At 53.3% G+C, this 15,816-nt stretch overlaps 2 protein-coding genes across 4 annotated transcripts in view; one reads left to right on the plus strand and one right to left on the minus strand.

The window, feature by feature from the left end:
• NFKBIB (NFKB inhibitor beta) overlaps positions 1-15,816 on the plus strand; it is a 1,076,695-nt gene that overhangs the window by 944,231 nt on the left and 116,648 nt on the right. The window lies entirely within an intron of this gene.
• On the minus strand, positions 8,811-15,470 carry LGALS7 (galectin 7). 3 transcript variants are annotated; one of them, XM_084958120.1, is made up of 5 exons: positions 15,375-15,470; positions 11,396-11,547; positions 10,571-10,659; positions 9,626-9,827; positions 8,811-9,023 (listed from the first exon to the last, which is right to left on the minus strand). In XM_084958120.1, exons 2-5 carry the CDS (start codon positions 11,537-11,539, stop codon positions 8,910-8,912), a joined length of 549 nt encoding a protein of 182 aa, XP_084814246.1. In that variant the 5' UTR covers positions 11,540-11,547; positions 15,375-15,470; the 3' UTR covers positions 8,811-8,909.

The raw sequence follows: 15,816 nt of genomic DNA on the forward strand, positions 1-15,816 counted from the left end.
CCGGCAGTTGTAGCTCTGATTCGACCCGTAGCCTGGGACCTTCCATACGGCATGGGCGCAACACTAAAAAGCTAAAATAGTAATAATAAAAAAGACCCAGCATTCCCGTCGCAGCGCAGCAGAAACGAATCCAACTAGGAGCCAGGAGGTTGCCAGTTTGATCCCTGGCCTCGCTCAGTGGGGTTAAGGATCTGGTGTTGCCATAAGCTGTGGTGTAGGTTGCAGATGCCGCTCAGATCCTGTGTTGCTGTGGTGTAGGCTGGCAGCTACAGCTCCGATTTGATCTGGGAACCTCCATATGCCTCAGGTGCGGCCCTAAAAAGCAAAAAAAACCCAACAAACCCTAATCATCAGGGCCTGGGTGCCCCACCCCACCGCTCCCCTCCTCAAAAACAAAAACCAAAAACCAAGAAAAACCCCACAAAACCAAAACCAACCCTGTGTCTCCTCCCTGGCAAGGCAGACCTCAGCCCGGGGCTGACCATGGCGGGGCTGCTCTGCACCGACCTGTCCGAGGCTAGGAGCCTGGCCCTCCAGCGACCCTGACACCCCATCCTGCCCACCTGCGGCTTGGGGTTCAGGGGAGCAGTATTCCTTCCCCCAAAGGATGCCGGAGCCCCCAAAGGATTCCTCCAGCTCTGGCGGTGGAAGAGCTGGAAGAAGGATCTTGGTTCTCGTCTTCTTTGAAGAAGTCGGCAGACTAAGGTTGTGAAGAAGCTAAACGCATTTATGAGAAGCAGGACGCGGTGGCCGAGCACACGGGGCCGCCGACAGCAAGAGATGTACGCAAGCGCAGTAGGGGGGCTTGGGTTGCTTATATAGGGGCAGTTTTCCCTACCGATCACCTCCGCATTTGGTCCCGGTATGGACGCGCCTCTCTCAGCCAACATGGATTTCAGCTGGCCTCTTCTCCCTCCTTCCATCCTTCCCCTACACTGAGGGCCCTCTCTGCGCAGGTGTCAGGCCAGGACCTCTACAAGGATGCACCCAATCGGCCAGTTTGTTCCCTTCTCGAAGCTTCAGCAGGGGACCAGCAGCAGGTGCTCCGTGCAGGGTAACCAGTTGCAGCTGCTCTCAGCCCAGGGGCTCATCTATCTCCTACCTCAAATTCCCTCTGAAGAGATGTGGATCCCAAAACATCTTTACTGGGAGGATGAAGGGCGATGGTCCGTCTTCTGCGGCTTCTTCAACCTGATGTGGGACCTGTAGACCCTACCTAACTGGGGCCATGGAACGTCCACCCTGCCTTGGCAAGGGGCCCCAGGGCAACCTCTGCTATTATTCTTGCAGCATTTGTTCCAAGGAGTGGTTGGAATCCCTGCTTAACCATCATTTTTTTTTTTTTTTAATTTTCCCACTGTACAGCAAGGGGGTCAGGTTATCCTTAGATGTATACATTGCAGTTACAGTTTTTTCCCCCACCCTTAACCATCATCTTGAATTGCTGTAACCTGAAAAACCAAACTTAGATTAAAAAGGCAAGGGCCGAAGATCAGTCTGCAAATAGGTCCTTGCTCTTCCCATTGATCTGCTTTAGCAAGGGTCAAGATAAGGGGTTACCAAAGGTCCCCCTTAACTGTTATATGTCCCCGAGGGAGCCCAGAAGGTCTCTCCTCGGTAGTGGCGTAGAGCACTCAGGAGCAACTAAAAACCATGTGAGATCAAACACTGTGCAAATTGGCAAGCAAGAGGCTCAGTGAAGTAATGAGTGCGAGGCTTTCCATTGACACCAGTTACTGTGCAATATTTTTTTTTAAATGGCCCCACCTCTTACGTATGGTGGTTCCCCAGCCAGGCATCGAATCTGAGCCACAGTAACACCAGATCCTTAATCCACTGTGCTACGGGGGAACTCCCACTTTTGCAACTTTTAGAGGGAAGAGGCCCAGTGTGAGAAATCAGGACAGAATAAGTGGAACCTGTGTAAATTTATAAATTGATCTTCTGGGAGTTCCCACCCTGGCTCATTGGTAACAAGCCTGACTACTATCCATGAGTTGCAGGTCCGATCCCTGTACTTGTTCAGTGGGTTAAGGATCTGGCATTGCCATGAGCTGTGGTGTAGGTCAGAGACACGGCTCGGATCCTGAGTTGCTGTGGCTGTGGTGTAGGCTGGCAGCTATAGTTCTAATTGGACCCCCAGTCTGGGAACTTCTGCATGCCACAGGTGTGGCTCTAAAAAAAAAAAAAGAAAAGAAATAGCCCAGGAGTTCCCATTGTGGCGCAGTGGAAATGAGTCTAACTAGGAACCATGAGGTTGCAGGTTCAATCCCTCGCTCAGTGGGTTAATGATCCGCTGTTGCCGTGAGCTGTGGTGTAGGTCACAGACGCGGCTCGGATCTGGTGTTGCTGTGGCTGTGGCGTAGGCTGGCAGCTATAGCTCCGATTCAACCCTTAGCCTGGGAACTTCCATGTGCCTCAGGTGCGGCCCTAAAAAGACAAATAATAATAATAATAATAGCCCAGGAGTTCCCGTCGTGGCGCAGTGGTTAACGAATCCGACTAGGAACCATGAGGTTGCGGGTTCGGTCCCTGCCCTTGCTCAGTGGGTTAACGATCCGGCGTTGCCGTGAGCTGTGGTGTAGGTTGCAGACGCGGCTTGGATCCTGCGTTGCTGTGGCTCTGGCGTAGGCCAGTGGCGACAGCTCCGATTCAACCCCTAGCCTGGGAACCTCCATATGCCGCGGGAGCGGCCCAAGAAATAGCAACAACAACAACAACAACAAAAAGACAAAAGACAAAAAAAAAAAAAAAAAATAGCCCAATCGAAATCCCAAGAGACTTGCTTTCCTTGTGGCCAAGAAGGTTAAGGATCTGGCATTGTCACTGCAGCAGCTCAAGTCACTGATGGGGCACAGGTTTGATCCCTGGCCCGGGAACTTCCACATGTTGCAGGTGTGGCCACACAGACACACACACAATCCCAAGATAATTTTTTCAGTAAAAATGCTGATAAAAAATTTAAAATGTATATTAAAGCAAAAAAGACCTACAATAAGCAAAAATTTTCTGAAGAGAACAAAGTTGCAAGACTTATACTATGTGATTTTAAGACTTACGAGAAAGCTATGGTAACCAGGAGTATCATATTGGCAAAAAGATAGACAAAGAGGGAACTCCTGCTGTGGTGCAATGGGTAGAGGATCCTATGTTGCCACAGCTGTGGCACAGGTTGAAGCTGCAGCTCAGATTTGATCCCTCATCTAGGAACTTCTATATGTTGCGGGACGAAAAAGAAGGGGGGAAAAAAGATAGACAAAGAAACCAGTGAGGCAGAAAGGTGGGGCCAGAAATAAACCTACACATATATGGTCAATTATTATTATTATTTTTTTTTTTTTTTTGCTGTTTTTTAGTTCTCAGGCTAAGGGTTGAATCGGCACTACATCTGCCAGCTACAGCTGCCAGCCTATGCCACAGCCACAGCACCGTGGGATCTGAGCCACATCTTCGACCTACACCACCGCTCACAGCAATGCTGGATCCTCAACCACTGAGTGAGGTCAGGGATCAAACCGGCATCCTCATGGATGCTAGTCGGGTTCGTTAACCTCTGAGCCACAAAGGGAACTCCGGGTCAATTAATTTTTGACAAAATTGCCAAGGTAATTCAATGGGAGAAAAGACAGACTTTTCAACAAATAGTGCTGAAACAGCTAGAAGTCCATAAGGTAAGAAATGAACCTCAACCTTTATATCACACCATACAAAAAATTAACTAAAAATGGATCATAAACTCAAGCCTAAGGGCTAAAACTATAAAACAGCTAGAAGGAATCACTATTAAAAGTTGTGACCCTAGGTAGGCAAGGATTTCTTTCTTTCTTCTTTTTTTTTTTTTTTTTTTTTTTGTCTTTTCTAGGGCCACACCCATGGCATATGGAGGTTCCCAGGCTAGGGGTCTAATCAGAGCTGCAGCTGCCGGCCTACACCACAGCCACAGCAACTCGGGATCCGAGCTGTGCCTGCAACCTACACCACAGCTCATGGCAACGCCGGATCCTTGACCCCCTGAGCAAGGCCAGGGATCGAACCCGCAACCTCATGGTTCCTGGTCGGATTCGTTAACTACTGAGCCATGACAGGAATTCCAAGGATTTCTTAAATAGGACACAAAAGCACACACCGAAGAAAAAGAAAAAGCTGGTAATGTGGAATTCATCATCTAACACTTCTGCTCTGAGAAAGACACAGTTAAAAAAATGAAAAGAGTAGGGAGTTCCCATAGTGGCTCAGTGGTTAAGAACCCAACTAGTGGAACTCCCACTGTGGTGCGATGGGATTGGGATCGGTGGCATCTTGAGAGTCTGGGACGAGGGTTCGATCCCTGGCCTCACTCAGTGGGCTAAAGATCTGGCATGGTTATGGGTCTCAGACATGGCCGGGATCCCAAGTTGCTGTGGCTGTGGCTGTGGTGTAGGCAGGCAGCTACAGCTCCAATTCCACCCCTAGCCTGGGGCAGACCGAAAAAAACAAACAAACAAAAAAACCCCACAATAAGATGCCAATATACCTCCACAGGAAAGGCTACAATTAAAACGAATAAACAAGAATTCCCGTCTTGGTGCAGCAGAAACGAATCCGACTAGGAACCATGAGGTTGTGGGTTGGATCCCTGGCCTCACTCAGTGGGTTAAGGATCCGGCGTTGCCATGAGCTGTGGTGTAGTTTGCAGAGGTGGCTTGGTTCTGGCATTGCTGTGGCTGTGGTGTAGGCCAGCGGCTACAGCTCCAATTAGACTCCTAGCCTAGGAACCTCCATATGCCAGGGTTCAGCCTTAAAAAAAGAAAAGCCAAAAAAAAAAAAAACAAAAAACAACAACAACAACAAAAAAAAAAAAAGAAAGAAAGAAAGAAAAAACAAACAAATCTGAAAATGTTACACATTTTTGAGGATGTGATGTATTGGCACTTCCACACGTTACAGGTAGGAATGTAGAATGATTCAAATACTTTGGAAAACGTTGACAATTTCTTATAACATTGGTCTCTGCTCCACCATCTATGTGATGTGTGACCTTGAACAGGTGGCTTCACCTTGTGCATCAGATGCTTCATTTGCAAAATAGGAATAAGGGTATCTACCTCAGAGAGGTGTTTTCAGAATTTAAAGAACGGTTAGCACAGCGACTAACACATAGTGGAGACTCAAAAAATGTTAGCTACATATATATGTATATAGATATTCCAATTTCCCCCCAAATGTACAGTGTAGATGAATTATTAGAGATAAATGACTAGAAGGAAACACATTAATATACGGAGTGATAATTTTAAAGGGGTGAAATTGTGGATGATCTAAAAATTCCTTTTTTTTTATCATGGCCTCAACGGAGGCATATGGAAGTTCCCGGCTGGGGATCGAACCCAAGCCTCCGCAGCAACCTCAGCCCCTGTAGCTGGATTCCTAACCCACAGTGCCACAGTGGGAACTCTGATCTAAAAATTCTTATTCAAAACTTGCAATAAGCATGCATATGTTTATAATCAGAAAAGGGACTATAAAAAGGTAACCTGCTGCGGCACAGGGGTTAAGGCTCATTGCCACAGCTGTGTCGTAGAGCAGCCTGGATACAGTCCCTGGCCCTGGGACCTTCCATATGCCAGGGGGGTGGCTCAAAATTTTTAAAAAATGTACCACTTTAACCACCTTTAAGTGTAAAGTATGTAAGGTTTTTTTTGTTTGGTTTTGTTTTTTGTCTTTTTGCCTTTTCTAGGGCCGCTCCCGTGGCATATGGAGGTTCCCAGGCTAGGGGTCTAATCGGAGCTGTAGCCACCGGCCTACGCCACAGCCACAGCAACATGGGATCCAGGCTGCGTCTGCAAACTACACCACAGCTCATGGCAATGCCAGATCCTTAACCCACTGAGCAAGGCCAGGGATCGAACCCGCAATCTCATGGTTCCTAGTCAGATTCATTAACCACTGAGCCATGACGGGAACTCCCAAGTATGTAAAGTGTTAAATGAAATATTCCTAATGTTGTGCTACCATCACTACCGCTCATCTCCAGAACTCTTTTCCATCTTGTAAAACTGATATTCCAGACCCATTAAACAATAACTTCCCGTCAATAACCACCAACCTACTTTCTTTGATTTTGTGTGTGTGTGTGTGTGTGTGTGTGTGTGTGTGTGTGTGTGTGTTTTAAGGGCTGCACCCTTGACATATGGAAGTACCAGGGCCAGGGGTTGAATTAGAGCTGGAGCCACCGGCCTACACCAGAGCCACAGTAACTCGGGATCCCAGCCGCGTCTGCGACCTACACCACAGCTCACAGCAACGCCGGATCCTTAACCCACTGAGCAAAGCCATGGATACTAGTCAGTTTCATTACGGCTGAGCCACAATGGGAACTCCCTTTCTTTGATTTTGACTACTTTTTTTTTTTTTGACTCCCCACAGCATATGGAGTTCCCCAGGCCAGAGATCAGATACAAGCTGCAGTCTTGACCCAAGCAGCAGTTGCGGCAACCTTAACCCACTGTGCCAGCCTGGGGATCGAACCGTCTCCCAGGGCTCCCAAGACATGACTGATTCCATTGTGCACAGGCGGGATCTCTAATTTTGACTACTCTTAGTATCTCTACGTGGAATCATACAGTATCTGTACCTCTGTGACTGGCTTCTCTCACATGGCAACATGTTCTTGAGGGTCATCCTTATTGTGGCACAGATCAAAATTTCCTTTGTTTCCAATGCTAAATAATATTCCATTGTATGTATATTCCACATTTTGCTTATCCAGTCATCTGTTGATGGACACTTGGGTTGCTATTATGAATAATGCTGCTTTGAACATGGGTATATACAAATATTTCCTTGAGGAGTTCCCATCATGGCTCAGTGGTTAACGAATCTGACTAGGAACCATGAGGTTGCGGATTCAGTCCCTGGACTTACTCAGTGGGTTAAGGATCCGGCGTTGCTGTGAGCTGTGGTGTAGGTCGCAGACACAGCGCAGATCCCATGTTGCTGTGTCTCTGGCGTAGGCTAGCAGCTACAGCTCCGACTGGACCCCTAGCCTGGGAACCTTCATATGCCGTGGGAGCGGCCCTAGATAAAGGCAAAAAGACAAAAAAAAAAAAAAACAAAATTACCTTGAGATTCTGCTTTCAATTCTTCAGGGGTATACCTAACAATGAAATTGCTAGATCGTATAGTAATTCTGTATTTTATATAAATATTTCAGAAATCACCATTCTGTTTCTCACAGAGGCTGTGCCATTTCGCATTTCCACCAACAGTGCACAAGAGATTGAATTTCTCCCTGCCCTCATCAACACGTGTTTTTTTCTTTTTGTCTTTTTTTTTTTTTTCCCCCTGGTCTTTTTAGGGCTGCAGCTGCGGCAGATGGAAGTGCCCCTGCTAGGGGTGGAGTTGGAGCTGTAGCTGCCGGTCTACACCACAGCCACAGCAACGTGGATCCTTAACCCACTGAGTAAGGCCAGGAATGGAACATTCCTCCTCATGGATACCAGTCAGTTTCCTTTGTGCTGCGCCACAACTGGAATTCCCACAAACCTTTTTTAATGCTCAAAAGCTACGCGAAAAATACAAATAAAGTAAAATCTGGCATATTTAACAATGAGCCTTGGAGTCCCAATAGATCCCAGAGTTTCTTGAGTTCACCTACTGGGAGAGGGGACCCCTCATTCCATTTTCCCCCAGAAACATATTCAGAAGGGCTGGGCATGGGGAAAGGTAGTTATAGGTGGAGATCGGCAAAAGGCAAAAAATGTTCCTATCCTGAAAGGGCTTAAACTCGCACCCAGGTGTTTCCACACCTGGATTTTGCACCTCTCTTCATTCGAAACCAAAGATAGACCTTTGTTCCAGCACCGCTTGAAAGACTGTAAAATTGGAAGCGGCCAGAAGGGGGCAACACGTCACTGGCTTCGGACCGTCCGGGCCAGAAGCCCAAGAAACAGCCGCCAGGGGCGCGACTTTCTAACACGCGCGGTGCGCTGTTGGCACCCTCCCAACCAGCCCACCTCCATCCTCGGCGGAGAACCACCACTGATGTGACCGCCTGGCTGAAGGTGTGGGGCTCGCGTGCTCTAGTCTCCTCTCCACACCACAGCCATTTGGGGGTGACCCGAAACTAGAAAATCCCCACGTGGCAGTCGAGGCTGCCTGGGCACCTAGGTACCACGCTCTCCCTTCCCCCTAAAATCCCTCGGGTAAGGCTGGGATCTCCAGGCGGTCAGAGGAGCCCAGCCGGACGAAGCGTGAGAACCTCGCGGCTGACTGCGGCGGGGACATAGGAACCCGGCCTTCCCACCCCCCCGTGCGGGTGTCGCTGCAGTGCGTGTCTGCCCAGGGGCGTCAAACAGCGGGGCTTGTCCCTGCTCAGGGTCACATGGGAGACCTGAGACTCCCCATCACCTTCCCAGCCTCTCCGCGTACGAACTATCTGCAGGTGCCTAAGAGCCATGCACCATCTCGGTGAGGCTGGGGTCTCAAAGGATCTGTTTCCAGACGGACCCACTGGAAGGTCTGTTACACCCACGGACGGAAGGCAGGGCCTGGGCCCTTCCACACTCCCTCAGGTCACCCCCCACCGCATTGCCACCCGGTTGCTTTGCAAGTGCCAAGTGCCGCAGGAAGGCCAGCCAATGCCCCGCCCCTACCACAGCGCAGCCTGCCTCAGGCCTCCTGCGACAGAAAGCGCCCTCTGAGATCCAGGCCCGAATCCCGCCTGAGCCACGCAACTGCTGTGTGACCCTGAGTCAAGTGTCTTCGCCTCTCTGAGCCCGCTTTCCTCGTCTGCGTGTTCGAGGGAGCCACAGACCCAGAGGAGGCGCACCGATGACGGACGAAGACTTTATTGGCGGCCAAGAGCCCTGCGGCCCACCCACCACGCGCCCCCCCCCCGCCCCCGCCCCCGCCCCCGCCCCCGCCAGGGCTCAGAAGATCTTCACGAGCTCCAGCTGCAGGTCGCCGCCCACCTCCACCGCACGCACGCGCGTCGGCGGCATCCGGTGGCGGAAGTGGTGGTACTCCAGGTCCCCGACCACCACCTGCAGGCGCGGGGAAGCAGGGCTTAAGAGTCATCCCCGACTCCCCCCCACGCCTTGTGACCCGGGCGCCCACGGAACCCCGCCAGGGCCCAAGGGCCCCACTGGGGAAACGGGGCTACTGTTTTCTGTCCCTTGGCCGTGAGGATTAAATGAGTTCATCGCTGACACGTGAGTAGTTTTTAAACTTTGGAGGTGGGTGGGGGCCCCTACAACGCCCGCATCTCTGCCTCACTCCCAAAAGCAAAGGGTTGAAAGTGAGGAACCGCCTGGGTGGCAGAGGGGCTGCAGCGGCCCCGCCCCGCCGGGACTGGTTTCTGGGGCCTGTCTCCCCACCCACCCACGCCCCTGCCCCGGAGCCTCTGCCTCGGACCCCAGCGGACCGGGAAGAGGGTCGGGGTCGGGGGGACCTCTGGGCCTCGCCTCTGCACTGGGACACCCACCCCTCGGGCACTTGGCTCTGGCTCTCCTGTCTGTGCCACTGCCACGCTAGTGCGCTTGCGCCAGGGCAGGACGCCCGACCAGCCTCGGCCACGCCTGTGCTCCCGCCTCCGCCGAGGGGAAGAGCCCTGGGCGCTGGCGCCCACGCCTCGGCGGAGACCCACCTTGAAGCCTTCGTCGGTGGTGATGAGCAGCACGTCGAAGGGCTGCCCGCGCTGGAAGGGAATGCCCGGGCCTCGCTCCTCTCGGCCCCAGGCTCCGTGCTCCAGGCTGTTGAAGACCACCGAGGACTCGTCCAGCCGCGGGTTGAAATGCAGGGCGGCCTCGCTGCCCGGCTCCTCGCCGCACAGCAGGTTTACGTAGAACCTGGGAGGTGGGGGATGAGAGCGGGCGTCCCCTTCTGCAGGGGACTTACCTTCTGCCCGGGCCCACCCCCGTTTCCAGGGACCTCGGCTGTCCCACGCCAGGTGCGGGAAGGAGCGGTTGCAGACTGGAGGCCAAGGAGCCCAGTTTCCAGGGCATCCGCCATCCAGTTGGGGACCTGGACACACATGGCCCTGGGCGAGGGTCACTGTGCTCTGCCCGGGGTCCCCCTCATTCCCAGAGGCTGGGACTTGCCAAGGAATCATGGTCCCGAAGACCAGGGTGCTCCTGGTGGCCAAGGCACCCCCAGTTCCCAGAGGGCCAGGACAATAGCAGGGATGGCAGGATTCCCAGGCACCCCAGATTCCCAGGAATCCTGACGCTCCCACCCCGGGGAGCCATGGGCTTGACTGCTTGGGCCTCCCAGGTGCCCAGGGCGGCTCCAGTTCCCAGGACACATGTCCAGGGTTGCTGTGTCTCAGACCGGAAGCCACGGGGTGAGGCTCAGCAGGGGACCCTGAGAGTGCCCTGAACCCCCAGATTCTTAGAATGACTTAGGGACCCCAGCCTCACAGTCCAGGGACAAATGAGTGAAGACATCAGTTTCCAGAAGGTCAGAACTAGCCCGGGGCTTCCAAGACCCTGGCGGGCAAAGTCGGCCTGGGGCTTCGTCTCTGGGCTGTGACAAGGGGCACCAGCTGAGCCTGGAGCCCTCCCACCCCGACCACGGAGGCTGGGGGTCTCACCTGCCAGCCTGGTCGGGCACAACACCACGAATTCTCATCACGGTGCCGACTCGGATGCCTTCGGCCAGCAAGGTTTTGTGGGGCATGGACTGCGGGCATGAACCATGGCGGCAGAGGAGAGAGACGTGGGTCAGTGCTGGGGAGCCCATGACGGGACCCAGAGCAGCAGCATCAGAGGGAAGAAAGGGCCCAGAGACCCAGGACACAGGGCCAGGCCCCGGGAAGGAGCTGCAGGCAGGAACACCCAGAATCCAGGGAAGTGCTCAGAGCTAGAGAGCTCTGGCTCCAGCGGGGAGCCAGAGACCACAGCCCAGAGCTTCATAGCACCCAAACCGCAGCCCCACTTTCTCCTCTGAAACAGGAGACCTCAGCCAGGCCCCAGTCCCCCCGCCCCCCGTGCACCCCTTCTGCTGCAGCCTTGGGTCCAGAGCCCCCACCCCCAAGGCCCTGGAAGACTCACAAAGCCTGACATGGCTGGGATGTGGCACCGGCAGTGGTGGGGCGGGGGTATGGCTGCTGGGACCTTAAGTAAAAGCAGGGTGTGGCTGCCCCGTTGACTCACCGTCACCCCTTTCCACACCCACCTCCCACACCTGGCACAGACCCTGGCCCTGGGGCCCTGCTGGCCCAGCACCCTCTTCCTAGGCCTCTGACGCCCCTGCAGTCCCTGGGGTTCGTTCCCAGGGCTGCTGCATGTCTTCTCTGAGCTGAGAAGGACAGGGACAGTTGACAGAAGCAATAATATCAACAACAACACAGCCGGCCGCCGCCCCGCCCTACCTCCCTGCTGCCTGGCAGAGAGGAGGGCTCTCGTGCCCTTCTCACCATGGAAAACGTGCATCCTGAGAGGCCAGGCTGTGGGCAGGCGCCCTGGGTCCCTGTCTCCCAGGTTCTGAGCTGTGGCCAAGGACTAAGGCTGTGTCTCCTCCGAAATTCCAGTTTATGCTTCTGTAGAATAACCAGCACCATGGCGACACCTACACCGATAGAAAAGGGAGGGGTCCCCGCAGGGGCTCAGTGGGTTACAAACCCGACTGGTATCCGTGAGGATGGGGGTTCGATCCCTGGCCTCGCTCAGTGGGTTGACAATCTGGCGTTGCCGCGAGCTGCGGTGTAGGTCGCAGACACGGCTCGGATCTGACGATGCTCTAGGCCGGCACCTGTTCCTCCCATTCGACCCCTGGCCCAGGAACTTCCATATGCTGTGAGTGTGGCCCTAAAAAAAAAAAAAAGGGGGAAGAGGAAGCTCAGGGGGCAGAGGTTCTTTGGCCTGATGGTCAAGGCTGCATCCTTAGTGACTAGTCCAGAGCCTGGCACCCAGCGGGAGCTCAGACAATATGGGGAAAGACGGGCTAGAAGATAAGCATGGCTGCCACTCAGAAGCCTCTGGCCTCTCGCGTGTGTGTGTGTGTGTGTGTGTGTGTGTGTGCGCGCGCAAGAGATGACAGACCTCACCCAGGCCACGGGGGGCCTCCTTTGACAGATAAGGAGTCTGAGGCTCAGAAAGGGGAGGCAGTTTGTCCCGACACACCGCTGTGCGGTACCACGGGGCCTGTGGCTCCGGCAGTTTCTGTCTGGTGCTTTCTGTCTCTGCGATGCCCTCATTGCTCTGGCTCTGGCTCTGGCTGCCCTGTGTCTCTGTCCCCCCGCTTTTCTGACTCTCCCACGTGTTCCTGTCTGTTTCTCTCCTTCCACCTCCCAGAACCACTTCCTCGCCCCCAAGTGTTCAGGACAAGAGATGGGGGTTGGGGGGAGAGGGGGATCGCAGGACCCACACCCCACCCGAACCAAGGAAGAGGAAAACGTAGGACCCTCCACCCAGGCCCATTTCCAGTGCCCCTGACCCAGGTCCCCAGAAGGGGGATCCGGGTATGAAGGGTGGGGTCAAAGGGAGAATGCTGAAAGAAGGTTCTGGAAGGCAGGGAACAGCAGAGCTGGGGGAGCCGAGCCAAAGCCGTGCTAGCAGCCCACCTCTCCGTGTCCACCCCCACTCCCGCCAACACCCGCCTCCCAGTTTGGGCCCCACCCGGGCCCCAGAGGGACCAGAGCCTGGGCAGAGCCTGGAAACTGGATGGAGCCAACGAGGCTCAGAACCTGCTCGGGGCCCCAGGCTCTCAGGCCTCCCAGACTCGCTCCAGTCCCCTGGCCACACAGCTGCTGAAGCTGGGGGAGCCGGTGCCTGGGAGAGGGCGCTGGGGGCTGCGTTTAGGCGGGGGCTGTGGGCACCCCCATGCAGAGGAATCCAGCTTAGAGAAGCCTGGCTGGGGCCTGAGCTGAAGCCAAGGGCACCTCAGGGGATTTTAAATAGAGGGCACAGTGGGCTTTGAGGTCAGAACACCAACAACTCAGGTGTAGAGTTTCCTAGCTTCATGGGCTCCATTACTCTGATAAATAGGAGCGTCCATTTTGTAGCGTCATTCTGTACATTGCGACTGCAGCCCAGTAAGTGGCTCATCTTTACCCAGAAATCTTTATTGGGACTGGATATTTCTCTTATGCTGCTGACCTGCAAGTCCAGACTTGACTTTGATGCTTGGTCAGATGCTTGCCTTCATCTGTTACCAATTTGATGGCCGGCTCTTTTCTAGTAACTCAAATTCGGGCATCCCGGGTGGATTCCTGTTCATTCGAGTTGATCATCTTCGATCAGTTCCCGAATCATAGGCTTGCGAGCATTTTTTTTCTCATTTCCAAATAAGTGGTGCATGTCCCCACTTCTCAGCCCTCTTTCTGTTTTCTCATGCCCTGTGTCCCCCTCCTAAATCCTCCAGATCCTCCCAGAGGACGTCCAGAGTCCTGAAAATAGACAGACCTGGGCGGCCACCACCCCAGTCGTTTCAGCCCCTCAAACAGCCAGCCCCCCTCCACCTGCCCTGGGAAGCTGTCATTCCTCAGCAACCAGGAGCCGCCAGGCTCATCTGCAGGAGAACACAGAGGGCTGAGCAGCGGGCTGTCGGCAGACCTTCCCTCCTTCAGAAATCATCCAGCCCAAAAGTGCCACCTGCACCCACGGGGGTTGTAGGAACTGACAATCCCGGGCTCTGTCCGCTTCTTGGTGACGTCAGGTCGGGTTTTCATTCACAGCGAAGATCATTCAGGGGCTGCTGTGGGTTTGTGCGTCAGCTTACAACCGAGGAAAATGACAATTTAAAAAGTCTGACATTTTTTTAAGCTAGGAAGCCCACTGGAAACCTTTCGGTTCTATTTATAGGGTACATTGTACCGATCCAGTCACTTGCTGTGGAAAAGCATTTTCTGTCACGCTTGGTTCCATTGATCAACTGAGTTCATTAAACCCTCTTGAATATTTTAATCAGCACACGGGATTTTGTTGTGTATTAAGTCTCAAGTATCTCCATTGTCTAACAGACTCTCCGAGTCCTAAGCAATCTTGTACATTCCCATCGTGGATTGTGAAAACACTAACTTGCTCCTTTTTTTTTTTTTTTTTTTTTTTTAGGGCCACCCCCTCGACACATGAAGGTTCTCAGGCTAGGAGTCCAATCAGAGCTACAGCTGCCGGCCTCCACCACAGCCACAGACACAGCAGATCCGAGCCACGTCCCGTGACCTGCACCACAACGCACGGCAATGCCAGATCCTTAATCCACTGAGCGAGACCAGGGGTCGAACCCTCAACTTCATGGTTCCTAGTTGGATTTGTTTCCAATGCACCACCATGGGAACTCTCCCTGACTTGCTCTTTCTCCTCCTCTTCTTCCTTCCTTTTATCTTTCTGCTGCTGAGTAAATGGGTCCTCCAGCCATCAGGCAGGGGAGTAAGGGCTGCCTCTTGGGGTGGGGAGGCCATAGGGTGGGGGGGCGGCCATAGGGTGGGGGTGGGGTCCGTGGGGGTACCACCCCCTGGGGCTGGGTCAGTAGGGGAGGCAGAGGGAGCGGGTGCAAAGGGTCTCAGCAGAGTCTGGCCCTCAGGCCAGGGTTGGGGGAGTGGATGGGCAAGGAAGGAGGCAGGACGTTGGGGATCCCAGCCCCCAGGGGAAGGAGGTGTCTGTGCAGGGGTGAGGGTCCCTAAGAGGGGCTGGAGCCCAGCGGGGGAGGGGGCGTGTGGGTGTCAGCGATGCAGGGAAGTCCACGTCCCTGTCTTACTCAAGAGGAGAGACGTAGGGATGCGGGGGAAGGAAAAGGGCCTGAACCCTGTGACACTGGACTGGAATGGGAGGCGTCCCTGTGAACTAATGATTTCATGAGCTGGGTTTTCTTTGGGGGAGGAGTCTTTAAAAAATTTGTTTTAATTGTGTTCAAATAGAAAACCATGAAATTCACCCTCTTTTTTTTTTTTTTTTTCTTTTTAGGGCCGAACACACAGCATATGGAAGTTCCCAGGCTAGGGGTCATATTGGACAGCTGCCAGCCTACACCACAGCCACCACAATGCCAGATCCAAACTCTGCTCTGCAAAATGAAGCTGCTTCAAACTTAAGGCAGTTTACAATGTCTCTTCTTGACACACTTAGGAACTCCCATCAAAAAAGTGTCCAGTGTCCTCAGTGGTAATGAACCTGCCTAGTATCCATGAGGATTCAGGTTCGATCCCTGGCCACTGCCATGAGCTGGGGTGTAGGTTGCAGACTTGACTCGGATCCCACATTGCTGTGGCTATGGTGTTGGCTAGTAGCTGCAGCTCTGATATGACCTAGGAACTTCCATATGCTGCGGGTGCAGCCCTAAAAAGCAAAAAGCAGAAAAAAAACGTATAGTTGATTTACAAAAAAAAAAAATATATATATATATATATATATATGCTGGGAACAACTCATTGTGTCCGAGAAGAAGGAAGCGCTTACAGAAGGCAGGTCACGCTGGGCAGGTGTGTGAGCTCCCTTGAAGGACTCCCACAGGCTGAGTCTGGGACAGGGAGCTTCCGAGTGATGCTGCTGCGACTAGACGAGGCAGCTGTGAGCCCACAATGATGCCATCTTACTCTGTTAGGGCTGCTGTAAAAGAAAATACCATTACCCACAGGGCTTGTAAATGACAGAAACTTACTTCTCATGGTTCTGGTGGCCGGGAAGTCCAAGATCAAGGTGCTGACGTGAATGAGAACCTGATTCCTGGTTCACATATGGCTTTGTTCTCCCTGCGTCCTCACCTGGCTGGAGGGGCAAGGCGCTCTCTAGGGCCCCCATTTTTTGGGTTTTTTTTTTTTTTTTTTTTTTTTTTGCTCTTTAGGGCTGCACCTGCAGTACATGGAGGTTCCCAGGCTATGGGTCAAATTGGAGCTGTAGC

The sequence above is a fragment of the Sus scrofa genome, chromosome 6 (genome assembly GCF_054392235.1).
Source record: "Sus scrofa isolate SSC_HxYL_T2T_F1_AM1 chromosome 6, Sscrofa_HxYL_maternal_Yorkshire_Landrace_v2.0, whole genome shotgun sequence".
Lineage (NCBI taxonomy): Eukaryota > Metazoa > Chordata > Mammalia > Artiodactyla > Suidae > Sus > Sus scrofa.